The sequence below is a fragment of the Mauremys mutica genome, chromosome 3, assembly GCF_020497125.1.
Source record: "Mauremys mutica isolate MM-2020 ecotype Southern chromosome 3, ASM2049712v1, whole genome shotgun sequence".
In the NCBI taxonomy this organism is placed as follows: domain Eukaryota; kingdom Metazoa; phylum Chordata; order Testudines; family Geoemydidae; genus Mauremys; species Mauremys mutica.
This window is the reverse complement of record NC_059074.1, coordinates 140,076,424-140,102,343: the sequence shown is the minus strand read 5'-3', so window position 1 is coordinate 140,102,343 and position 25,920 is coordinate 140,076,424. Positions and strand designations below refer to the sequence as shown.

General features: G+C 41.7%; 2 protein-coding genes across 5 annotated transcripts in view; one reads left to right on the top strand and one right to left on the bottom strand.

Moving 5' to 3' along the window:
* The window catches only part of ADSS2 (adenylosuccinate synthase 2), a 66,784-nt gene extending 66,277 nt beyond the window's left edge, over positions 1 to 507 (top strand). Inside the window, exon 13 of the mRNA XM_045009490.1 lies at positions 45 to 507. Within this exon, the coding sequence (XP_044865425.1) occupies positions 45 to 97 (53 nt within the window). The 3' untranslated portion in view covers positions 98 to 507. The remainder of the gene's footprint in view (positions 1 to 44) is intronic.
* Positions 1 to 18,644, bottom strand: part of C3H1orf100 (chromosome 3 C1orf100 homolog) — a 37,198-nt gene extending 18,554 nt beyond the window's left edge. For 2 of the 4 annotated variants that reach the window (XM_045009494.1, XM_045009491.1), the window contains exons 1-5: positions 16,250 to 16,405; positions 10,151 to 10,221; positions 7,412 to 7,504; positions 6,525 to 6,709; positions 3,512 to 3,608 (exon numbers count right to left, since the gene is read on the bottom strand). In XM_045009494.1, the coding sequence (XP_044865429.1) occupies positions 3,512 to 3,608; positions 6,525 to 6,709; positions 7,412 to 7,504; positions 10,151 to 10,212 (437 nt within the window). In that variant the 5' untranslated portion in view covers positions 10,213 to 10,221; positions 16,250 to 16,405. Of the gene's footprint in view, positions 1 to 948; positions 977 to 3,511; positions 3,609 to 6,524; positions 6,710 to 7,411; positions 7,505 to 10,150; positions 10,222 to 16,249; positions 16,406 to 18,479 lie in introns of those variants that run through there. The other 2 variants (XM_045009495.1, XM_045009492.1) reach the window with 2 other exon arrangements.
* Positions 18,645 to 25,920: the final 7,276 nt, after the last annotated feature.

The following is a 25,920-nucleotide window of genomic DNA, read 5'->3' as shown; positions in this document are numbered from 1 at the left end:
GGTAAAACAGTGCAAACTATTTTGTTATCCTTTCTTTTTTGCAGTTAAATGGATTGGAGTAGGGAAATCCAGAGAGTCAATGATCCAGATGTTTTAAAGATTTCAGATGGGTGGAAGAAAGCACACTCCTCAATAAGACTGCTTAGTCTTACATGTATTATTAGTAGCCTACAAAGCAAAGATGTTGGAAGAATAGATCTTGCGTGGAAAGAAATGCTAGAGTTGGTCTCCCAAACTGATTGCTACTCCTGAAAGACTTTGACCTCTACCTATATCAGCTCTCTATCCAACTGGCAATATCTCCAGGACACTTTCCATTACTGTTATACATGGTGCCACCAGACTTTTCTTTATCATCTAGTATTTACTTCATAACATAATCCTTGATGTTTGAAAATGGAAGGTAACATTATTTTCCTAACTTTGTCTTGATTGTCGTATCCATGCTTCTGGCGGTGTTACTTCCCTGAAATCTTAACCAGTAAAAATAATGCAGTTTTGCACAAATGGTTTTACATCCTCATTATTTGTACTCCTAAATATGTTGTATTCTTTATGGCTGCTGTTGTAGTGAGTGATTAAAGAGGGATTCTGATGATTTTATAATGCTATAAACATTGTCTAAACTGTGTGTGAGATGGTTTTTGTTCAAAAAAGTTGTGATTTGAGTTGTTGGGAGTGTGCAAGGGGCTTTTAAGACAAGTTTACAGAAAATGTGCAAAAAACTAAATTTGATATTGTATAAAGTTCATTTACAGTTATGAACTATTCTGATTTAATTGTTTTAAAATATTAATTTAAAAACAATTTTCTGCACTTCTCTACTTTGAGTGCATATTAAAGTAAAGTAAATCTCTTGCTAATTAGAAGGAAGCATATTTATTCATGTTTAAAGTTTTAATCTTTAGGCTCCACTTAATTTCTTCTGTGTCAGTGATTAGAACTGGTTTTGACTTCACACAGCTAAGCAAAGGCGCTGTAGAAATTATAAAAGGAAAACTATTAGGGCTGTCAAGCAATTAAAAAGATTAATTAAATTAACTAAATTAATTAAAGATAAATTGTGCTTAATAATGATGTTGAACAATAGAATACCATTTATATCAGGGGTTCTCAGACTTTTGTACTGGTGACTCCTTTCATACAGCAAGCCTCTGAGTGTGACCTCCCCTTAAATATATAAAGTGTTTTTAATGTGTAACACCATGATAAATGCTGGAGGCCAAGCAGGGTTTGGGGTGGAGGCTGACAGCTCGCGACTCCCCATGTAATAACTTTGTGACCTCCCTGAGGGCTCCTGACCTCCAGTTTGAGAACCGCTGATTTATATTTGAAAACATCCCAAAATACTGATATATTGATTTCAATTACAACACAATACAAAGTGTGTGCAGTGCTCACTTTGTTTTTATTATATTTGCACTGTAAAAATAAACTAGTATTTCAGTTAACTTAATACAAGTACACTCATGCGATCTCTATCATGAAAGTTGAACTTATAAATGTAGAATTATGTACACAAAAAACCCCTGCATTCAAAAATAACACTGAAACTTCAGAGCCTACAAGTCTATGCAGCCCTAATTCTTGTTCAGCCAGTCGCTAAGACTAACATGTTTGTTTACATTTGCAGGAGATAATGCTGCCCACTTCTTATTTACAATGTCATCTGAAAGTGAGAATAGGCATTCCCATGGCACTGTTGTAGCTGGCGTCGCAAGATATTTACATGCCAGATGTGCTAAAGATTCATATGTCCCTTCATGCTTCAACGACTATTCCAGAGAACATGCGTCCATGCTTATGATGGGTTCTGCTTGATAACAGTCCAAAGCAGTGCAGACCAATGCATGTTCACATTCATCATCTGAGTCAGATGTCACCAGCAGAAGCTTGATTTTCTTTTTTGGTGGTTCAGGGTTCTGTAGTTTCCGCATCGGAGTGTTGCTCTTCTAAGACTTCTGAAAGTGCTCCACACTCCGTCCCTCTCAGATTTTGTCTTAGCGACTGGCTGAACAAGAAGTAGGACTGAGGGGACTTGTAGGCTCTAATGTTTTACATTGTTTTATTTTTGAGTGCAGTTACGTAATAAAAATCTACATTTGTAAGTTGCACTTTCACGATAAAGAGACTGCACTATGGCCTCTTGTTTTCTCATCTTGAGAAGCAAAAAGTCTTGCCTCCTTAAACTGCTGTAAACTTCACTGCCATACAAGTGTTTTTGCAGTGTGGAGGAATGAAGTCTTTACCCAAACTTTAGCCCTGCACGTTGAATTAAATCATCCCATAAAAGTTAATAGTGGGAGTTGAAACACTTGTTTTTAGTCTAAGCAAATTTCATTTGGGGGAAGGGGAAGGAGGAAGAATTTTGAGATTTAAAATCCTTTTGAAGATAGTAAATGTTATTGCAACTGATTTCACAAGAGGAGGTAACTGACGCCACACGGACACAGCCGTGTACATACCCAGAGGCAGAAAGATACGTGCCTAGAGACTTCTTACTGCCAAAAAAAAGTTTGGGTTTGTTTGTTTTTTAAGAGCCAAATGAGTTTAGGTACCTAGAGAGTTTCAGCAGGAGTCTTGTGCATTTCCATGTTCCCAAAATTGACACTTAAGTGCCTAGCTCCTTTTGTGCATTCAGATCAGTGCTGCCAGAGAGAAGGTTGCAGTGGAGCTGTATTGAGCAGCCATCCATCTAGAAAGCCCTGATTGCTGCTGGACTAAGCAACGTGGGGTTTGTGGGATTTGAAGGCCTTCTCTCCAGCAAACTCAGCTGCTAAAGCCCCTATTGTGGGGATGTTTTAGAGAAAGATCTCCCATGTTCACTTCTATTTTCCTGCAGTTTTGGCACCCTCCCTTGAGCTGCTTCATAGGAAAATGGGGTAAGTGTGCCCTATATTAAGTTTTCCATTGCTTCTTATGACAGCTGAATTTGTAGGTGGGTAATGTTAGATTTCAAGAGTATCATGTATTGCAACAAAGCTCCCTGCTCCCTCTTTGGTGGAAGAACAATTTTTTTAAATAAAATGGCTGATTATCTTTATTTTACAACCTTTGAGGTTTCTTCAACGGCCAGCCCACAGCCAGTGCTGTTGCTTTTCTCAGCCATGTGGGACAGAAAAGGACTGCTAGAGGCCATGGGTGCTGGGGATGCTCCCCACTAATACCAGGGGTGGTTGCTGAGGAGTGGTCTCTGCAATTGTCCTCCCCAAGGATAAACTAAATAAGATTACTATATTCCCAAAATGCACAGCTAACAAGAACATGCACTGAGAATTAAGTATCTCCATTCCTAACTTTTGACTCCATTGTGCAAAGTAATCTATATATTCATATTCACAGATAAAACTTGATTAAAGTTTTCAAGTAGCATCACCAACACAAACTACACTGTAAAATGATACAGTATAGCTTAACAGAAGCAAACTTCTGAAAGTCTCATATAAATGGGATTAACTTCAATGGGTTGCTTTTATTTTCTTAAAGCTCAGCTGAAATACTTCTCTCTCACAAGCAAGGGCAGGTTATATTTTTTGGATCAGCAATGCTTCTCCAGATTGTCAGTGGTCCAGGATCAGTTCTTGGTGTGTATTTATCCTCATCACGGTCTGGAATTAAAAATAAAGCATTTTTCCTTTCTTAGTCTCTCTGATCTGAATTCAGGAATACTGTCTTTTTAAAGCTTTCCTGTTGCCCTTATATGATTCCCAGCCTCTTTTCCAGGAGTCTCCTCCAAGGATTCTTTTGGAGTAGCATGTCACCACAACCTGTTGTGTGTGTGTGTTTGCTATTCTTTATGTGGATAGTGCTTGGGGTACAGGTGTCAATTGGTCACACTACCAGGCTAGAATTTGTTCTCTCAACTGAGCTGAATATTGTGAAAGCAGAATTGCACAGCTTGGTTGGCAAGCTGCTTTCTATGCTTATAGCCCTATATGCATAAGCTATTCTTGTGACTAACTGTACTAAGGAACACCACAAGAGCAAGAATGGAAAGTGAATTTCCAGGAACTGCCTGCAGCATTAGTCACAGCAGCATGTTTGCAGAGATATGTTTAAGTACAGGGAGGATCATGCATCTTTCCTTAAAAAATACTCTTCTCTGCATCTTTATGCTGGTGTTCTCCCCTCAACTAGCCTACTCCAGTGAGGGAAATCCTCCTAATCAATCTGTTAGTCCACAATAAGCAAGCTACAGGAAGAGGGAGACCTTGATGTGGTTTAAAAAAAGAGGGGGGGGGGAGAAGGGAGGTAGGAAGATGATAAAGCCATCCACCAGCCCAACACTGTTTGCCAAGAACATTGGTAAGTAGGCAAGATGTTACTGTAGGGTAAAGGAGGGGTTCAGTTTCTGCCAGTTATTAAGTGGGCACTTTATGGAGGTAGGGTACCAGAGTAGATAGGGCAATTGTGTGACCTGACAAACAAATCAGAAGTTTTACCAATTATCTGCAGAAAAAGTTGAATGATTCCAACTAGTTGGATGTAGAAGACAAATTGGGCTTTTGGGTGCAGGCCTTTAGCAGAGGTGTCAAGAGGTCCTGGCTGTTTTTTCTTCTGAAGCCAGAAAGATTACTTGGGGAACTGTAGAGGTTTTTATAATTAAGTAAATTTTAATAAAAGGACCTAATAGTTTTGTAGTTAAAATGGAGCAAAGGCCTTGATTTGAGGGGGAGGGATAGCTAAGTGGTTTGAGCTTTAGCCTGCTAAACCCAGGGTTGTGAGTTCAATCTTTGAGGGGGCCATTTAGGGACCTGGGGTTTAAAAAGCGCACGGTCTGGGGATTTGTCCTGCTTTGAGCAGGGGGTTGGACTAGCTGAGGTCCCTTCCAACCCTGATATTCTATGATTTTAACTGCCATATTTTCTCTAATCAAATCCAAGAAAACCTAGATTAAAGGAAGGAGGGAGAGCATGGGCACACTTCTAGTTTTCACTATACTTGAGTGCAGAAGAAGGGCCTTTGAGTGAGATCTTATGCCTCCTATCATGTTTGTATAGCACAATGTGGATGCTAGAAGAAATCAACTTGTCTGCCCTCATTCTCTGAGCTATTACTGCTCCCACTTAAACTTGCCAGCTGCCTGTTTCCATCAGCCATATTGACACTGTTCCTTGCTTCATGCTGCTTTGCAGTATCGGGCTGCTCTTACGGTTTCATTTTGTCCTACGTGATTCCTAACAAAAGAGAATATTATCTCCATTTGACTCTGCAGCTGGAATTCAAATTGAAATAATTATCCAAATCAGAACTGGGCCATGACACTGGGCTGTTAAGGCTTAAAAGCCTGCGCCTTCACAAAAGGCACAGCAAATTCGAAGTTGTTGGCCAGTGCTCATCAAAGGCACTCTTTAGAGATTGTCTGGCTGGAAAACCTTCCTTCCCATGGGAGCTGGTCTGTACCACAAGAGGGGGCCTTCAATCTCATAGCTCCTTTCTAAAAAGGATAATAGTAAGTGTCTTTCACTGGATACTTAAGCTGTTTTCATGCCAGAATGTCCCCTAATACTGGCTTTGGGGCACAGTTAGTTATTTATCCATAATTCGAAACCAAATTAAGCACATTTAATGCATAATAATGTTGGACAAAAAAGCACCTTAAACTGGAAAGCTTTCTCCCAGGCTGCCCCTCATAGTTGGGAGAAGCCCCTTCTATACAGCCACAAAGCTAACTCCCTCAAAACCTTCCTTAACACTCTCCTCTGCTCTGAAGCCTACCAAAAACTTGACAAGGGCTAGGCCACTGAGACCATTCCTGTCATGCGGATCAATATTGCCTTATCGTTCCCTTGTATTCCCCATGGCTCTCAGTTTCCAGCACTTGTCTGTTATACTTGGATTGTAAGTTCTTTGGGCCAGGGACTGTCTTTGTTCTGGGTTTGTACAGCAGCTAGCATAACAGGGTCCTGGTCCATGATTAGGGGTTCTCAGTGCTATGAGAATACAAATAAAGATTAAATTAAAAAAAGTTACTACACACAGACTGGAAGTGTGACCAACTGCTTTATACTTGCTCATTTCAATACAGGACTCTCCTGATTTGAGATGTCTCTTGTCTTCTGTCAGATATCCCAGAATGAATCAACATGCTCATAGGTTGCATATTACACATAGCTTTAAGTGGACTAGATCAGATCAAGTGTCTTTTAGTAATGTGGTTACTTCTAATAACTTAGAAACCTAAAATTGAACTTTGTTACATCTAATTGGTGTGCATTTGAGCAGCTGCTGTATACAGATTGAAATTTAAGTATACATGTGATTTGCCATGTTCCAGTTCATTGGTTGTCTTCTGCCTACCTCTTTGGAACTGGACATACTGCAACAGTTCATTTTGTCTCTTCTTTACCTAGTGTAGACAGGGCGTCTGTCGGTTTTTCCTCTATCATAAAATGGGGACAATACTTTTCTCCCACAGAGATTAGTTAATCTATTTTAATATGTTAAACATTTTCTAAGGGCTATGGACTAGGGTGAGTTCCTAGCAAAAGACAAGATTTACATTGCTAGTAAAGCCTACTTACCCATATTGAAAAATGGCAGTGCAAATTCTTCTTTGTACGTGGTTTGCTTGTACCAGTCATTCATTGCCTTCTTCACTGTCCTTTGAAAAAGGACATAGCTCTGAAGAGTTAAATTATCAAAGTCATGTGGGTACTGAGTTTCAACTTCATGCTGCACTGGAGCTGGGTGCAGTTTTATGAAAGGTCTAAATGAAAGGCATAAATAGTTTTGTAATCTCATGCTGACACATGGTATGTGACTAGCACTGACTAACCATAAGGGTAGCCAACATAAATGTTCTTTCTAATCTCCTGCTGAAATAGAGCACTCAGAATAATGCAGTTATAATCTAATAGGCATTAACAGCTTGACTACATACAGTAAAGCCTTCATAATCTAGTATTGTTCAATTGGGTTCACCACACTTTTGAAACTAGGGAGTGGGTCTGCGAATATTGCAGTTAACCAGTGTAAACTGCATTCATTAATTCTGCTGTAAAAAACCTATTATACGTCAAAAAAATTCTGCTTTGTTTAGGACCCTGGGTAGCAATCTCAGTTGAGAAGCTAAGGATTAAAAGTGCTGGTAAAACGAAGAATCATCTGCACTTTCTAGCAGCTTTCATTCAGGATTCCCAGTCACTGATAAACTAAGATCACTCACACACACAAGATAGATATGGCCAAGCCAGAAATATAACCCAGATTTCCTGGCTCCCGATCCCGTGCTTTGACTTGTAGACCATCCTCTCTTCCTGTGTTCTCCTTATTCTCACATGTCTAGGTTGAAAAGGAATATCTGCAGGGCACCACAGGAAGCAACTACCACTCCCTAAAGTGAACTTGAATGATAAGAATTTCAGAATAAGGTTCTCTTAGGAAAAGTTGTATAAAGCTATTCTCTTACCCTGGAGTTGTTTCAGGCGTGCATGCCTTATGTACCCGTCCTAGTTGCCCAGGATAGAACCCTTGAATGTCCTTTCCTTGACGAATAACAGTGCTAATAAGTAACACACGTAAAATAAGTGGTGTTGCAGTCAGGAGAGCAGATATAAGAAACATATTAAAGAAACAGAATTTCTTGACCTGAGAGTTACAACAATGAAAGCTACCAGCAGACATTCCACCCCACGCATTACATTAGGAAATAAAGCATAAACTGAATCAGTTTGCAAACTGCTTTATCCCATCATGTAGCACAAAAGGTAGTATGTAGAGTAACTGCAGGACTTATGATATGGGAGTGGCTGGAAACACAGAAGCTGAATCAGGACAGGGTTTGACTTGAGCAGCAGTGGGGACAGGGTAAAAATTTTCAAAGGTGCCTAAATTGTTAATAATTATTGTGAGACAAGGTGGGTAATCTTTCTGGTGAAAGAAGCCTTCAGGCTTACACAGAGCTCTTCAAGTTTGGAGCGTCACAGCTAAACAGAAGGTTGAACAGATTAAGTGTAAGGAGTTAATACAAGATGCAAGAGACCATTCAAAGTTATGTAGGCAATTAACACTTCTGCAGTTGTAGGACAAAGGAGGTAATTGTGGTAATAAGCCATAAATCCAGTGCCTTGGTGTCCATGATTTTTAGTGTTTGGGGCAAAGTTTAAGTTCATCTTTTGTGGGTGTTGTGCAGGTTTCCTTTGAGAATGAGTATCCAAGGGGTTAGATATAGAGTGATCACTTTGTGTGTGGGGGGGGGGGGGGTGAGGGGGAGTGTTCATCCACAGGGGAAGGTGTTTTTGTCTTGTCATTTTTCAGTGTGTGCATAGGTGCTGAAACAAGGGCTGCTGGGGGTGCAGTAGCACCCCATGGCTTGAAGTGAATTCTATCATATATAGGGTTTACAGGCTCTCAGCACCCCCACTATACAAATTGTTCCAACAGCCCTGTGTGTGTATCATTTGAGAATGTAGAAATTGTCTTGTTTCACCCCCATACTTGTAACTTGGGCATGTAGTGCCCAAGATGAGATACACCACATGTTGTGATAGGCATGTGTGGGACCCATGGATCTTGAAAGGTGTGTTTCACTTAATCTGTTCCACCTTGTATTTAGCTGAGACACTGCATGCCTTTCTCAGACTTGTGAAAGCTCTGTGAAGCTCAAAAGCTTGTCTCTCTCACCAACAGAAGCTGGTCCAACAAAAGGTATTACCTCACCCACCTTGTCTCACTAATATCCTGGGACTAACATGACTATACCCACACTGCAAATATCTTCTGCCAGAAAGTGTGTGTGGTTCCCCGCCCAGCAGGATAGCTAACTTTTGTTAATTATCTCAATATAAAATGCTAGTGGAGACAACAAACGGGTAGTTTTTAACCTTAATGTAGCTGGGTGAGGTCAACCCAATAGGTGCTTTTGAAAATGTTACTCATAGTGGCTGGTAAGAATAGAGAGGGCGGGTAGTAGAAAAGAACGACATTTTGTATTAAACAAAAATCAATGCTTGGCAAGTTTTACCCAAGGTAAATTAACATTTTTCTATATGCAGATCCTAACAGAATGACTGGATTCCGCGGTCCCACCCTGTTAGCTGGTGGTGTTGGCTCCTTATATGTTTAATTCCAGATAGGACATAAAGGAGGTGGGAGTAGTTTGCTTGGCAGATGAATCTAAGACTGAGTAATTCTAAACCCAGGACAGTTTTGATCATGCATTGCACATACTGGTTGTATTTAGGAACATACTTGAAGGAATATAATAGAATTTGTTAAATGTGAAGTCTTACATGAAACTCGCGCTGAAATTAATGGCTTAAAACTAAAAATCTGTAGATACAGTATTTAACTTGCAAACAGACTCCATGCTTTTTTACTTGTAAAATGTGTGTTGGGCAGGCTATTTTGACAAAGATCCTTTCCTAAACCACAAGAAGTTTTAAACAACATATTTGTACCATTGTTAGAGTTGCCAACTGTCTAATTGCACAAACCCAAACACCCCGCCCTGCAACCTTCCCTGACCTTTCCATGAGGTCACACTCCTGCCTGCCCCTTCTCTGAAGCAACTCCCCTGTTCACTCCATGCTCCTCTCTCCATTGCTCACTCTCCCCCACCCTCATCGGGCTGGGGCAGGGAGTTGGGGTGTGGATGGGGGTGCAGGCTCTGGGAGGGAGTTTGGGTGTGGGAGGGGGCTCAAGGATGGGGCATGGGGTTGGGGTGCAGGAGGGGGTTTGGGCTCCAATTGGGCAGCTCTTAACTCTGGCTGCTGCCAGAAGTGACTGACATCCCTCTGGCTTCTAGGCGGAGGGGCAGCCAGGCGGTCTCTGCGCTGCTCTTGTCTACAGGCACCGCCCCCACAGCTCCCATTGGTTGCAATTCCTGCCCAATGGGAGCTGTGGAGATGGCGCTTGGGCTGGGGGCAATGCACAGAGACCCTACACTTAGGAGCCAGACATGCCAGCTGCTTCTGGGAGCTGCACAGAGCCAGGGCAGGTAGGGAGCCTGCCTTAGCCCTGCTGTGCCGCTGACCAGACTTTTGGCCTATTAAAATCTCCTGGATTGATTTTAATAACTACGGGGAGATTGAGGTTGATTCCGGGAGACTTCAGGACAATCCAGGAGGGTTGGCAACCCTACCCATGGTTGATCACTGACATCCTGATGTTTTTGCACATGTGACTTTTCTGTGTCCAGATACTTTACCCTGGAGGGAGGTAGGGTGTAGGATCTATAAATTGACGTAGTCTGATGGCTGTGCACGACATGGAAAAATCCTGGAAAAGATAATAAAATATTAGATTCTTAAGGAGCTTTTGAAATATTTAAAAAGTTGCTTTTGAGGTCAATAATTCAATCTTTGTTAGGTCACAAAAAATTGAAATCGAGACATTGGAAGAAAAGGCATAATTAGGCATTGTCTGGAAATATCTGGAGAAAAAAATAGGATACTGAAGAACAAAAGCCAAGGCTAGCAAGTAAAGGAATGTTTTTTAAAACGTTGGGCTTGTTTTAATAGCCCAAAAGATCTTCCCTGGTATTGGTCTAGGATGCTTCCCTGGACTACCCAGGTTGAGAGTCTCACTACCACATGCCCTTAGCATGAAGAAGTCTTGTCTGTACCAGCCAAGAGTCAGCTCCCCGACTCCACTAGGCATAGGCAACACAAGCACTCACCTTTCAAGCTCTACTGTCCTTTTGCAGATTAGCTATGTAGTCCCCTCAACTCCAAGTCCTCTGGGAAGCCCCCAAGTGCCCAGCCCCTTGCCTGTGGGCACTCACAGAATTGCCAGATCCTCTGCTCCCAAAGAAACAGTATGCCTCAGCTTACCAGTTACATCAAAGGAAGGACAGACAGGGAGGAAAAGGGAGGTGGTGTTGCCTTGTATATCAGAGGTATGCACTTGCGCTGAGATTGAACAAGTCTGTCTCCTATTTCCAGCTCAAAGTCCTTGGGTCAGAATAAAAAAAAACCAATGGTGATGTCATGGGTCTATTACAGACCACCTAACCTAGAAGAAGAGGTGAATGAGGCTTTTAAAAACTACTAACAATCTTCCAAAGCACAGGACTTGGGTGGGGAAGAGGCAGAAGGAGACTACCCAGACATCTGTTGGGAAAGTACAGCACAGATAATCCAACTAGTTCTTGGAGTGCATTAGAGACTATTTTTTGTTTCAGAAGGTGGAGAAAGCAACTAGGTGAGGGCTGTTCTAGATTTGATTTTGAGAAACAGGGAGGAATTGCTTGAGAATTTGAAAGTGGGGGCGAAAGTGATCATGAAATGAGTTCATGATTCTAAGGGATGGTAGGAGGGAAAAAAGCAGAATAAAGAATGGATTCAAGAAGACAGACTAGAAAACTCATGGAGTTGGTAGGTAAGATATCATGGGAAGCAACTCTAAAGAGAAAAACAGTTTGAGAGACTTGGCAATTTCAGAGACATTAAGGGCACAAGAACAGAGCCATCCCCCAATGTAGGAAAGATTGGAAGTATAGCAAGAGACCACTCTAACTTAACCAAGAGATCTTCAACGATCTGAAGCTCAAAAAAAGTTCTACAAAAAGTGGAAATTAGGTCAAATTACAAAAGGATGAGTATAGAATATAATGGCCATACTAGGTCAAACCAATGGTCCATCTAGCCAGTATCCTGTCTTCCAACAGTGACCAATGCCAGGTGCTTCAGAGGGAATGAACAGGCAAACGAGTGATCCATCCCCTGTCATTCACTCCCAGCGTCTGGCAATCAGAGGCCTAATGACACCCAGAGCATAGGATTGCATCCCTGATCATCTTGTCTAATAGCCATTGATAGACCTATCCTCCATGAACTTACCTAGTTCTTTTGTGAACCCCATTATAGTTTTGGCCTTCACAACATTCCCTGGCAACAAAGTCAACTGCGCTGTGTGAAGAAGTACTTCTTTTTGTTTTTAAACCTGCTGCCTATTAATTTCATTGGGCGATTCCTAGTTCTTGCATTATGTAAAGGAGTAAACAACACTTTCGCCACACCAGTCACAATTTTAGAGAAGTCTTTCATATCCGTCAGTCTCTTTTTCAAGCTGAAAAGTCCCAGTCTTCTCCTCATACAAAAGCTGTTCCATGCCCTCAATCACTTCCAATTTTAATATATTTTTTTAGATGGGTTGATCAGAATTCTATACAGTATTCAAGATGTAGGTATACCATGGATTTATATAGTGGTATTATGATATTTTCTGTCTTATTATCTATCCCTTTTCTAATGGTGTCTAACTTTGTTAGCTTTTGACTGCTACTGCACATTGAGTGAATGTTTTCAGAGAACTGTCCATAATAATGTCCATAATGAAATGGTAACAGCTAAATTAGATCCCATCATTTTGTATGTATAGTTGGGGTTATGTTTTCCCAATGGGCATTACTTTGCACATAAAAAGTCAACACAATCAGGTAGGGACAAGTTTAGGAAGGCCAAGGCAAAAAATGAGATTACAATAGCTAGAGTCAAAGGGTAACAAGGAAACATTCTACACATATATTAGAAGCAGGAGGAAGACCAAGGACAGGGTAGTCCTGTTACTCAATGAGTGGGGAAAGACAACAGAAAATGTCAAAGTGTTTTCACCAAAAAGATGGTTAGTGATCACATGTCTAACATAGTTAACACCAGTGAAAATGAAGTAGGATCTGAGTCTAAAATAGGGAAAGAACAAGTAAAAATTACTTAGACAAGTAAGAGGTCTTCAAATAGTCAGGGCCTGATGAAATACATCCTAGAATACTCAAGGAGCTAAGGATCCCACCCCCTTATCCACCACACCCTGCTCCCTGTCACCTGACTGCCCTCCCAACCCCTATCCACATCCCTGCCCCTGACAGGCCTCCCGGGACTCCCACTCCCAACCCTCCCTGTTCCCCATCCCCTGACTGCCCCCCAGAACCTCCACCCTATCCAACCGCCCCCTTTTCCCTGACTGCCCCCCAGAACCTCCCACTCCCTTACCAGCAACAGGAGCTTGCAGCCATGACACCCAGCCAGAGCCAGCTGCACTCCCCACCGGGAGCGGTGGACCAGAGCATGACCCATGCAGCGCCGTGGCTACAGGGGAGGAGGGACAGCAGGAGAGGGGCCGGGGACTAGGCTCCCTGGCTGGGGGCTCAGGGAGCCGGCAGGACAGTCCCACGGGTTGGATGTGGCCCGTGGGCTGTAGTTTGCCCATGTCTGGTCTAGTTATTACTTAGCCCTGCCTTGAGTGCAGGGGACTGAACTAGATGACCTATTGAGGTCCCTTCCAGGCTTATACTTCTACAATTCTATGGTCTCTGTGATGGGTGCTAGCCTGCAAAAAGCTGCAAAGGAGACTTGGGGTAAAAGAAACCATCTTGAACAAAGACTATTTTTCTAGATTAAGTTTTAGATGGATGTTTTCACTTTCATTTCCTTGTAACCATCTCTACCTCTCTCTTTTACTTGATATAACTTAGTACCGTGGTTCTCAAATTTATTTGCTTGCCCCCTCCCCTCCCCACCCCACCCCACCATAGGCACCAACTTCCCCTCTGCCCGGTGAGGGCTTGACCCTCCCCTGCCCCTGTCCTGCCTCTTCCCGCCCCTGCACTGCCCTCACCCTGCCCCATTCCACCCCTTCCCCCAAGTCCCCGATCCCCTTCTCCACCTCCTCCCCTGAGCACGCCACCTCCCCGCTCCTCCCCCTCCCTCCAGGAAAGTCCTAAGTGCCACCAAACAGCTGTTAGGTGGCAGGAAGCGCTGGGAGGGAGGGAGAGGAGCGGGGATGTGGCATGCTTGGGGAGGAGGCAAGGTGGGTGCCAGAGGCTTGGCTGCTGGTGGGGGCCAAGCCCCCCCTAATTTTTCCCTGTGGGTGCTCCAGCCCTGGAGCACCCACAGAGTTGGCACCTATGCCTATGCCCCCACTTCTGTGTCTGTAGTAGTTTACACCCATGCCCCTCCAGGTGCCCAGTCAGTAGCTGCTGCTCTTCAACTGCCCAGCTCTGAATGTGTGCCATAAGATCCCCCCCCCCAAAAAAAGCTTCTCACATCCCCAGAATACATTCTGCATGCCCCCAAGTTTGAGAACCTCTGACTTAATACATGCTGTTTTGTTAATAAACTGTTTATTTTTCACTATAATGCAATTCTGTGGTGTGTGTGAAGGGAAGGGTGTATTTACCTCAGTTACATTAAAACGGTGTGATATACTGAGTCTTTAACAGAGCAGCAAACTTGATACCTTCTATAAATGCACAGTGGTAGGGGTTGGGCACTACAGAGGAGCTCCGGGGTTGGAGTTAATTGATTATTACCTCCTAGGCAAGGCTTGGGCTGGAAGCGCCTTGAGGAGTTTGCTGGTGAGCAAGACAGACTCCTGTGTCAGGGAGCTCTTGCATTCTAATCACCAGCAAAATCCATGCTTGCTAAGGCAGAGAAGTAAAATAGCTCTGGGTAACCCCAGCAGCATGTTATAGCCTTACATGGCACTCTTGTGAACTAGTATTTAAATACCAGACCCAGGGGATCCCTGTAACCCAGATGCATGCCCGGGGCCCTCTGAGATGGCATCAAGAGGTCCTTGGGTCATGCTATCGCAGATCTTAGAATACAAACTGGTCTTAGAACAGAAATGAATAAAGGAAACTGGCAATAATTTAAATATTGTAGCAGTCTATTGTGACTCTGAAAGCAGAATCTCTGTCAGATTTATTGGTCTGATTAATAAACCTGCAATTTGTCTATTTGCCATAATTAAGCAGTAATTTACTCTGTCATCTAAGGAATGAAATGTGGCTGATTTATACAAACATTGACTCATCAGTATTTAGAAAAGATGGGACATGTTTTCTGTATTTTGTTGCCTTTCAATAGCACCAGTGAATTATGTTATGTGGACATGCCGTGGCATCTACTTCACTAGAGGGTGTTTTAACCCTGCAGTTTGAGTTAGATGTTAAAACATCTGCCCCAGAAACTAGCTTAATCCCAGATTCTTACTTTGGCTACTACCATGACCTAGCTTTTAAAAATTACATTGGTAATACTGCATCCTCATCATTTTACTTATGTTAGGGAATTTTACTTGCTGCTTTCAAGCTTAGTGTACAAGAGACTATTTTCAGGCCTTAGTTAATTTTAGTCAATCTTGGAAAATGTAGCTATACAACATAAATGTGACAACTCCAAAACGCACACACAATATGAGCTGTTGAGATTCACTGTTATATTTACTAACATTTCCATATCCCTGTCAGCCAATTCTGCATAACTGTTGTCTTCATTGTCAGCAGCACCAATGTCGCTTTCATCTCCTTTCGCCCCCCCCTCCCCTGTTTGCAATTGTTTGTTTTAGCCTTAAGAGTGCTTTCTCCTAAAGCTGCTAGCACATAAAATCATCTTGGTGCTAGAGAATTAGGTGCTGTTCAGGACAAAGGGAAGTTTATTTCATCTTAGTGACTCTGAATACTTTAGGATTGGCACAGGCAGTTTATCTAGGGGCAGTAATAGTTACTTGTACCTAGAAATCTTCATTCGTGCCATCAGGTTGTTAAAAATATTGTTCTGTGCACATGTTAAGGGCCCTATTTTCAAAAGGCATCCTCCATATGTGCGCACAGATGCTTGCAAACACATTGTTTAAGCCTGACCACTTGCATGCACAGCTGATGGGTTTTACGTGGGCTGTTTTCATGTGAATAAATGGACAGGTTCAGTAGTCTTTGTCAAATTGGTCATAAAGAGTCCCTCCTTGTGCTGAACTAGGAATGCAGGATTGGCCCCACAGGGGTGAAACATTTATACTACAGTAGTGCCATATGAGGCCCCATTGGGCTAGGTGCTGCACAAACATACAAAGACCCAAGCCCTGACCCAAAGAGTTTACAGCATCTGTAGAGGCGATATTGAAAGGGAGCAAGAAAGGAAACATGATTCCCCTCCTATAGATCAGGAATCAAGGCACAGATGAAATGAGTTGCCCAAGAGTCTCTCAAACTCTGTAGCAGACTCATAAAATTAATCCAGACCTCCCAAGTCCCAGACCAATGACTTAACCACCTGATCATCCAACCTCTAATCCAGATCCTCAACCTAAATGATCAAATATTTATCAGACTACTCCATAAATATTCCTACACATTTTGTTCTTAAAACTAATGTATCTAACTGATTAACAATGAAGGAGTTATTTTTCAGCAATTAAATTCATTCCGATTCCCAGGATCAAAGAAAACTCAAGGAGTTTCTTTAGTAAACAGGTTTTTTGGTTCACAAGGGTTATGTATAACTACAGTCTAATAAGGTCTTACCTTCACCACCACACCACACGCTTACTTGCAAGACAAGTTTATAGCTTTAGCTGGCTTACTGAAAGAAATTTAGCAAATGGGAGGCTGGAAGTCAAAACAAGGAACACCTAAGTGAAGTTCCTTCCCCTTGCAGGGAAGGATACAGAAAATTTACAAGCTTTCCTTCTGTTCATGAGAACAAGCTGCTTACATCACTGCATGGTGCTTTGTGACATTCCACTCTGGTGGCGTGTCATAAATGAAACCCAGTCCTGCGTGGTTTGATGCAGTCCCAGCAATTTTATCCTTAAAAAGACAAATCAATATGTACATCCATGATCCAGTTTACTAATGCTGAAATATTTAACATTAGAAAAAACCAACAACAACGGTGGGGATGATTGGGTGGGAGGAGAATCTGGCTTATTAACAAGTCAGCTGGAAACTAGAAATGGGCCCACACTAAAACCCTGAAGCTGCACATTGCTGAACTTTGGTGGGTAGCAAGTTAGAATTTAAACCTTGAGGCTCCATTCCCTTCCCCCACCTCCCGCCAACTTCTGCATAATAGCTGCTCCTAAGCCTAAAAGTTACACAACTGCTGAATCTGGCCAAGTGACTTCATTGCCAGGCATCCTCCTCTCTTCACAAACCAGTTCTCCTGGGTAGGAGCCAGCTTGTTGTCTAGGATGTTTGTATTTTAATAAAAAGGATCACCTTGAGTTAACCTTATTAGCCCTGTGCCACTACTCTTCGGAATTTCAGTCCAACATGGAGGTAAAAGGACAGAGAGCAACAGGCTGCACATTCAGAAATGAAACTGCAGCTTGGTAAAGATACATACAGAGAGTTCATAATCTTACCCAGAATTCATAAGTTGTACAGACAGATTTCCCAAATGGTCACACCATGAGCTGGGGCAGGGGGAGGAAATGCAGAAAATATCTTGCTTTGCCCATGAATCATATGTAAAAAATGTTGAGTTAGCCTCATGGATAAGAAATTATGAAAGAAATAAAAACAGTAATTTACTCCCTGGTTCTAGAAATCCATTAATTAGTCTATAGATTCCTCTTAGCTTTTAAATCCAGGGCTAGTTACACTGCTGTGTTTTTGCAATATAGGTGCACCTGGGACATACTTGGTCAGTCAGCAGTATCACTCAAACTAATGAGGACTAGACAACTAGATGTAAGAATGGTTCTATCCTGAGAAGTGACCAAAAAACAAAAAAAACAAAAGAAAAAACAGACAAAATTCCATATATTATGTATCACTCATTTCCATTTAAAAATTTGCTGAATAGCAGGTACAAAGGTGGGTTTTTCTTAACTGTCAGCCTTATAAACTCTCTCTAGACTTTGATAGGCAAGCTGCATTCATTCCATCTCACCCATCACCACCACTAAAGATTCTGCAGGTCAAATTAGTCCCTTGGCTACATTTTTGTAATCCCATTGTCTTCAAAATATTTCCTCAGTGACACCATGCAAACCCAATAACCTTCAGTGTGATTGGACAGGTGCTCTTGGCGGAGTAATCTAAAGACCATGGTGTTATACAAGGATCAATAAAGCCACAGTTTGGCCTTTTATATTATTGATGTGTAAAACAAAAATAACACAGCTTAACTGTCAGAGCCTAGAGCTGGCATATAGGGGAAAAAAATCCATAATTTTAATTTACAAACATGGAACAAGGTAAACAGAGGGAATATAGAAACCCACATCATCACTTTTACACTCACTATTCACAGCAGAGTGCAACAGACTCATTTGGGCAAATCTTCTGTTACTGATAATGACTAAGGCTTAGACTATGTCATGGAGGACATGGAAGTCACAGAACCCATGTAGTAGATGGTAGTTCAATTACTACCTAAACTGCTAGCAGGGGCCTCCCCTCCCCACAGCTCCCCAGCTGCTGCCGCTGGCAGGCCCCCCCCCCCCCAGCTCCCCAACCCCGCAGGGGGACCCCTCCCAGCCACTGGGCAATGGGGTTCCTGCAGGTCCCAGTCACAGGGGAGGGCAGGGCTGGGCAGGATGCTGGACCCTCCACCCTCCCCATTTTGTCAGGAATGTCTTTAGTAAAAGTCAGGGACAGGTCACGGGTTGCATGATTTTTTGTTTATTGCCCATGACCAGTCCCTGACTTTTACAAAAAATATCCATCACAAAAATCATAGCCATAGTAATGACTAAGTGAGAGAGATTCTATTCTTTATATACCACAAATTTGATTTCATTCTTACCAGCCTTCGTTAAGATAGGAAACGAACTGAGATTATTGGTTTCTTTCTTCCTATCACATCCTTTCCTCAGAAATCTTTCAAATATTATATTAGAGATGAGCCCAAAACAAAACTCTGATCCAAACACCCCCTAAGCATGTATATTTTACATTATACCCACCCCTGGCCATGGGCCTCAGGGTGCCTAGCAAAATATAACCGCTTAGTACTTTGAGAGCTGGAGAAAGAGGCAGACAGGAAGTGACCTAGCCAACACAGAAAAAGCTAAAAAAGGGTGTGGCAATGACAGGGCTAGAATTAGAACATAGGATTTTCTTGACTCCTAGCACAGCACTGTGCTCACTCTACTAGAGCACCTACATTTAAAGTGAAAAATGTCATTTTTCACTAAATTCCTGGCCAGGTCAGGACAAAAGACAGAAAACAGTATTCAGTTTGCTGGATTCAGTGGAGAAAACTCCTACAGGTTGATTATTCTTTGGGATGTGGGGGAAGGATGCATAGGTCTATACACATCTACCTGTTGGTAGATTCTGTGAAAAACATAAATTGTTGATGCTGGTTTCAAGCTTGATTGTAATCTAATAGGACAGTGTTCTTTTCCTGCAATTTCCATTTGACTCAAGGTCTGTGCCATAGAATCTGTATGACTCAGCATTTGCTGACCAGGACAAAGATCTGAGTCGTGCTGAGGCCGAAGTTGCTGGTGGAAACCTAACAATTTTTATTTACTATATTGACAAAATCCTATCATTGCAATTAAGGGGATATGTAATTAACTGTGTCTTAATTACAGCAGCTGCCACTTTATCTGAATGCAGTAATTTGCAAAGAAAATGGGTGAGATACTTTAAATGTGTGTAAACAGTGAAAACCAATCAAATACTGTGTAAAATAAATTACTCCTGATGGACAGAAAGATGGACAGCTCCATAATAAAAGCTGCAATACTGTTAGGGAAGGAAGAATGGGCTTATGGTTAAGGTACAGGTCTGACAGTCAGGAAACCTGGGGTCTATTTCCAATTTCTTGTGTAATTATCACCTATGGGAGATAGGTGCTTTCGAAAAATCTATGTAGGTAGAAAAATACCTTTTAAAATCTGGCCTTCAACTGCTCTGCCTCAGTTTCCCCATCTGTAAAATGGAGTCAGTGCTACTTGTTAATATCACAAGATACTAAATGTTTGCAAAGTGTTTTGATAGCCTTGAGTGTAAGCCACTAAGAAAGTGTGAAGTCTGATTTGTTACAAGATATGTTGAACAAAATTAATTTTATTTCTCATGGTGCACGTCAATAGATTTGTCATTCTTAACTGCCAGGATGACTCACTCAAAAGGGACACCCAGTTTTCTTCAGAAAGTTTCGGCATATTTATTTATTTATTTATTTAATACACACAAATTCTTCAAGTCTCCTGTGATGGGGTGCTCTACTTACCACAGGATGGCGCCTCCTCGTAGCTGTTTTGGGGATTAGCACTGCCTGGCCAATGTCTCTTCCAGCAGTTTCACTCCATCTCTTTTGTGATGCCTCTTCTTCATGACTCAGCCATCTGGCCAGGTCACTACATGGCTTTCCCTTCCAGAAAAAGCCAAGTCCTTTCACACCAACAGTGTCAGGCAGTCTTCTCCAGCACTGCCCTGATGGTGCCACTCCCCCGACAGTGCCACTCCCCCAGTGACCTGTAAAGGAATCATTACACAGGATTCTAGTCCAGAGACCCTGTTTCTCCTTCCCTGGTCTACCTACTATGGCTTCTGATTCTCCCCTTCCCCCACAATCAGGGTGTACTAGCTCAAACTCCCTTCTCCCAGGAAGGAACTACAGACTACTGTAGCCTCAAACAGACTTCCCTTCTCCCAGAGAGCAACTGTAGACTACTTCCCTGCAGCCCCTTTCTGTTGCCAGCTTCCTGGCTATATAAACCTGGCCCAGCTCCCCTCTAGCTGGACTTCATCAGCGAATTAGGCTTTAGCATGCCCTGGCCCTCCTCCAGGTGTAGCCTATAGGTTAATTGGCCTAATTTACCCCTTCGGGCTTTGTGTGGGATGGACCCCCCATCATATTCCCCAATAACTGAATTTTTTTTAAAATTCAAACATTATGTTACCTGTTTTATCCACTCCAAGTGCTTTACTACATCCAGCCTTGGAGGGGACTGGCTTAGATTCCAAATTACATTTTCAAATATTCCCACTGCACCCTCTCCAGAGTTGTGACACTAAAAATCCCCAGCAACTCCCTGCAAATTAGGAGTAAAGTCGATTTTTCCAAAATGATTCCCAGAAAAGATTTTGCTTGGATCCTCTAAAATTGCCTCTTTTTTCCTCTACAGCTCAGATGCTCACTCACTCATTGCCCATCCTCAGGATGAAATTACTTTATTCTGTCTTACAGGAATGAGGCAGGTCACAATGGTATTTCGGTCTCTTTTTGGAAAAAGAAAAACTATCCCTAGTTCCTTAAAAGAACAGTGAGCCTACCAAGTGGTTAGAGTAGGAGTAGTGAATAGATGGACCGCGAGCCAAATCTGGATGACCAGATGCTTTTGAACAGACCCTGACATTTTTTTATCATTGTTATTTTTAAAAATTATTTCCCCTGGAGTCAGACCTTGACAAAAAATAATTGACTATCCCTGGCTTAGAGAATAGAAAGGGTAATCAGGCCTACTAAGTCCTATTCTCAGCTCTGCCAGTGACCTGAGTTATGGTTTCAAGACAAGTCACTTCACCTCTCTGGCTCAGTTTATCCATTTGTAAACTGGTTATAACAATACTGAACTCGTAAGGGTGCTGGCCAGCTGAATTTATTAACATCTGTAAAATGGCTTCACCTCCTTGAATGAAAGAGGTCATATGAGGACGATGTATTCGTTAGTAATAAACAGCAGAAAAGAAAATGTTTGGTGATAAACTGCATCTTGAGGGTGGAATTAGCAGCAGAAATTAGGTGAACTATTCAAAAAACAGGCAATATTTTTTTAAAACCTGAGTGCTTAAAAAGCAGCCTGATTTTCAAAGGTGTTGAGCATCTTCAGCTCCCATTGATATAATTTATGGGGTAAATAGGAATTTAAGAGCCTGACTCTAGGCAACCAGATTTGAAAATACTGGCCAAAGATTCCAGTGTTATGTAAATGTCCTTAGTAATTAAAATAAAAGAAGTACAGAAAATACAATAGTGAAAAAGAAAAAAGTTTTGCTTCAAAATTTCCATTAGATATGATTTTTAGCATTTTATTAAAAATACTATATTATATTATAGATTGCATTGTATGCCATGAGCAAATCAATATAGTGAGATCTTCCAGCAACTTTATGGGTAGTGTTTTTCCCTACCTAATTCTGTTTACTTACCTGGTTATAAAACTGCTTAAAGTCATTCCATAGATAAACAAAAGTGTGTTGTTTAAATTATTCTGTTCTGTTAATATCCCAAGTTTCTGATAGGCAATTAAAGTTTTCTTTTGACATTAGAGTTTTAGAACAGCTAATATTTGGCATCAGAGTTCATTAATAGTTTCACTCGTGTGATAATATTGTCATTCCGTAAAATAATCTCTTTGGTCTTTTGTCCATAAATTTATCCTTTGGAATTCTGTGTTAATCTTTTTGTTTTCGTGAAAATAAGGGACTAAAAGTCACTGGATTAGAGGAATGCAGGCACTGTTCAAGTTTCTCTAGATGGTTTTGCAAATGTACCTCAATTCTGACATGCAACATTCCTACTATCCCAATCCTGGGCCTCCCCTGACTCTGAGCAGAGACTGCCAATTGTGTCAAATTCTATTATGTGAACAAAGGACCATTAGGAACTAGAATGAGATCACCAAATTCATTTGACCTATTCAGAATTTGAGCCTAGGTTTTCTGAGGTGAAAGTGAGTGCATTAACCCATTGTGATGCCTACTCCAGTTTCTATCAATTATTCAGGGCACCATTGAAGTGCATATTGTGTTATAGGTCATTTTTCAAATTGTCTGGGCAAAGAGCACTCTGAAACTGAGAGCAAAGTCTAATTTTCAAATAAAGCATACTTGCTCATAAAATTTGCTAAAATTTGGAATGGGAAGGAATATTTCTCTCATTGGTCAAAGTGTCTAATATTTCTATTGTACCCATCACCGTGGTATCTGACAGAAAACACACAGATACTATGAATCTCTTATTATGTTAACTGAATTCATGAGCTTCATCTGGAGGAAAAGGACATTTATCTTTCCTGGAACATAATGAAGTCATCAGTTTAAACTGAACTGCAGCCTTGACTGAATGGTATGGTTTGCTTTCATTAATCTGCTCCTACAGAATGCTACTCACCCAGACAGAATGCTTCCTGAGGCAGATCTGTTTTATAATAGTTGAGAAGTGATAGTAATTTATCTGCACATAAAGCCAGATTCTTCCCTCACACTAGTGTAAACCAGAAACAAGCCAGAGGAGACATGACGCCATTGTATAATGGATAATGTTATAATCTGGATATATGTTTGTTTCTCATCAAAATTCAAAGAGAAGAAGATGGGCAGCCAAGGGCCATGACAGTGGATTATACTAAACTGTACACGGGAAGATTAGGGTTCAGCAGAATTGTCAGCAGTAGTAGGATGTATCTTTCATATGGTACACTCCAACTTCAGAGGGAAAGAGAGAAGTTGGACATGCACTCAGTGATGCAACTCAATAGGTGATAACAGAGCCAAAGATTGTATTTGAGAGGGTCCACACATAAAGTCTTCCTTATAGCTGTATAAGGAGGTAATGGAAAAATAGGATCACATTAGGACCCCTACCCATAGAAATCAGGTAGGAGTCCGTCTTCTGATTAGAGCTATGTGAAAATGAACAGCTGGATTCAACATAAAAACAAACTGATCCCTGATTTGTCTAATAAGATGCTGTTTCCCCCTTTGGTGACATACACAACAATGAGTATTTACGATTTTATAGTGAACAGAAGTGTGCTCAGTGCTTCACGCTATCCTGATCTTGCTTTGTATTAAATATCTGCACAAGGGTGGTGGGGGGAAGTGAACTGAGACTGTCAAATGAAACCTCTCAAGGCAGACAAGTCAGAATTAAACACCCATAAATCTTACTGTGATTTTTGCTCACGTCACTGTGGGAGTACATTTCTATGAGCCTTCTAATACAAGGACTGCAACAGTTTTTCAACGCTTTGAAACACACAGGGTGAAATTCACCTCTGTGCAGAGGGGCCAAAACAAGATCTCTGCATTATAAGCTTAAATAGGACTTAAGTGATGCATTGGCCCCTCTGCACAGAAAATACTAGAGATCAGAAGTCATAATCACTGACTGAATTACTGGAGGAACTCAATCCGTTCAGTGACTACCTAAACAGCTTTCAGAGTCACAAATCTGACATCAGGAATCATAACATTCAAAAACCAGTGGGAGAACACTTCAACCTCTCTAACCACTCAGTGACAGACTTGAAGGTGGCAATTTTGCAACAAAAAAACTTCAAAAACAGACTCCAAAGAGAAACTGCTGAACTTGAATTAATATGCAAACTAGATACAATTAACTGTGGCCTAAACAGAGACTGGGAATGGTTGGGTCATTACACTAATTGAATCTATTTCCCTATGTTAAGTTCTCCTCACACCTTCTATGGGCCATCTTAATTATCACTTCAAAAAGTTTTTTTTCCTCCTGCTGACGATAGCTCATCTCAATTGATTAGACTCTTCCTGTTGGTATGCATACTTCCACCTTTTCATGTTCTCTGTATGTATAAATATCTCCTGTCTGTGTGTTCCATTCTATGCATCCGAAGAAGTGAGCTGCAGCTCACAAAAGCTCATGCTAAAATAAATTTGTTAGTCTTTAAGGTGCCACAAGTACTCCTGTTCTTTTTACCTAAACAGCAACACACATATTTGAAATACTACACAGCCATTTTTAACACAGGCAAAACATTTCTATTCACTGGAGATGGGGGCTAAGCTGCAAAATTCAGATTTGGGCTAAACTTTAGGCAGAACCAAACCCCTATTAGGTAATGAAAAGTTTGGATTCTGGTCTGAACTTCTAAATAATTGGGGGTGGGGGTGTGCGGGGGTTTGGATCCTTCTCTACCCAGCATCACAGGAATAGCTGAAACGCTGCATAGAACCACCCCTCAGAGGGGAAACAACTCAAAGTGTCTCCAGTAATACAATTCGAAAGCATTGCATAAAATGCCAACAACATTCCTGTCTCTCAGACACCGCTGGATTTTACCCAAGAAAGCTAAGGAATGAGCACTACTGTAGCCTAGAAGAAGGACACCATCCAGCAGCCACATGTAACTGAGAACTAGGTCCAAAGAGCTACTCTGAAAAGAATAAAGTTCAGATGAAGTGTACAACTGGCTGACTCCTCAGGCAAGTGGGAGGTTGAAAAAAAATGCCCCAGGTGGTTGTCTTTGCCTTCTCCTCCCTTGACCTAGCAGGGCAGGCTCTCAATTTCCCATCTTTTTCTTTGATGATGGAGGCTGCTGCTAGGTTTGTAATCTCTGTACTGTTTTTGTGCAGTCCAGTTCGGGTAGTCACCTGATCTAGCCACCTCTCCTACTGAACATGCTGGCGTGCCTGTCTCAATTTCCCAAGATGGCCTCTCACAAACACTCTTCCCCCAATGATGGGAGCCAAGTCTTCAGTTACTAATATGCCAAGAAGCCGCTGGTCACCTCACCACCTCTGTTCCTGCCATCTGTTCTCCAATAACAAGGAAATATTTTACCAGATAAGGAGGATGGATTACTACGCATATGTTATTCCATCTCTCTGCCTTACCTGCCTGCTCCATTCTCGTAAACAGCTGGCATACTGAAATGGACAATAAACAGAAGCTAGGTATCTCAGAGAATAAGAATATTACCAGTTTCAGCATCCACCCTGTTCACAATATGAAGCCAGATGAGAGAGAGGGGGGGGTATATGCATTTGGCATTGGCCTGAAACTATCACATGCATAGGCATATTTATGAGTGCATCAAACCCAGGACAGGGCTGTAGAAGCCCTGTGATTTAAACACAGTTGCAGCAATGGGTTTTGAGAATTGCTAATTTTTTCTTTATCAGAGGAACATTAAAGGAGAGTAAAATTGTGTTAACTTCTGACAGAGCGGCTTTAACATCTCATCAGCAGAATGTGATTTTTACCTCTTGTTCTCCAGCAATAACAGCATCCAAAAGAATCTTTTAAAAAAATAACTGGAGCAGAAATGATGCTTATGATCTGAAATAGGTCAAACGTGACTTGACACCTCATCCGTTTAACTGTGACCCCCACAATTGCTACTCTGCCTCAGTATTGATTATCTGACAGTTTAAAAATGCCCCTGAAATCTTTTCTTGTGTCCTCCCAGAATTGTATTAAGGAACTAGCGCTGAAGTGGCCCTGTGCCCTTTTAGCTTGGAGATCC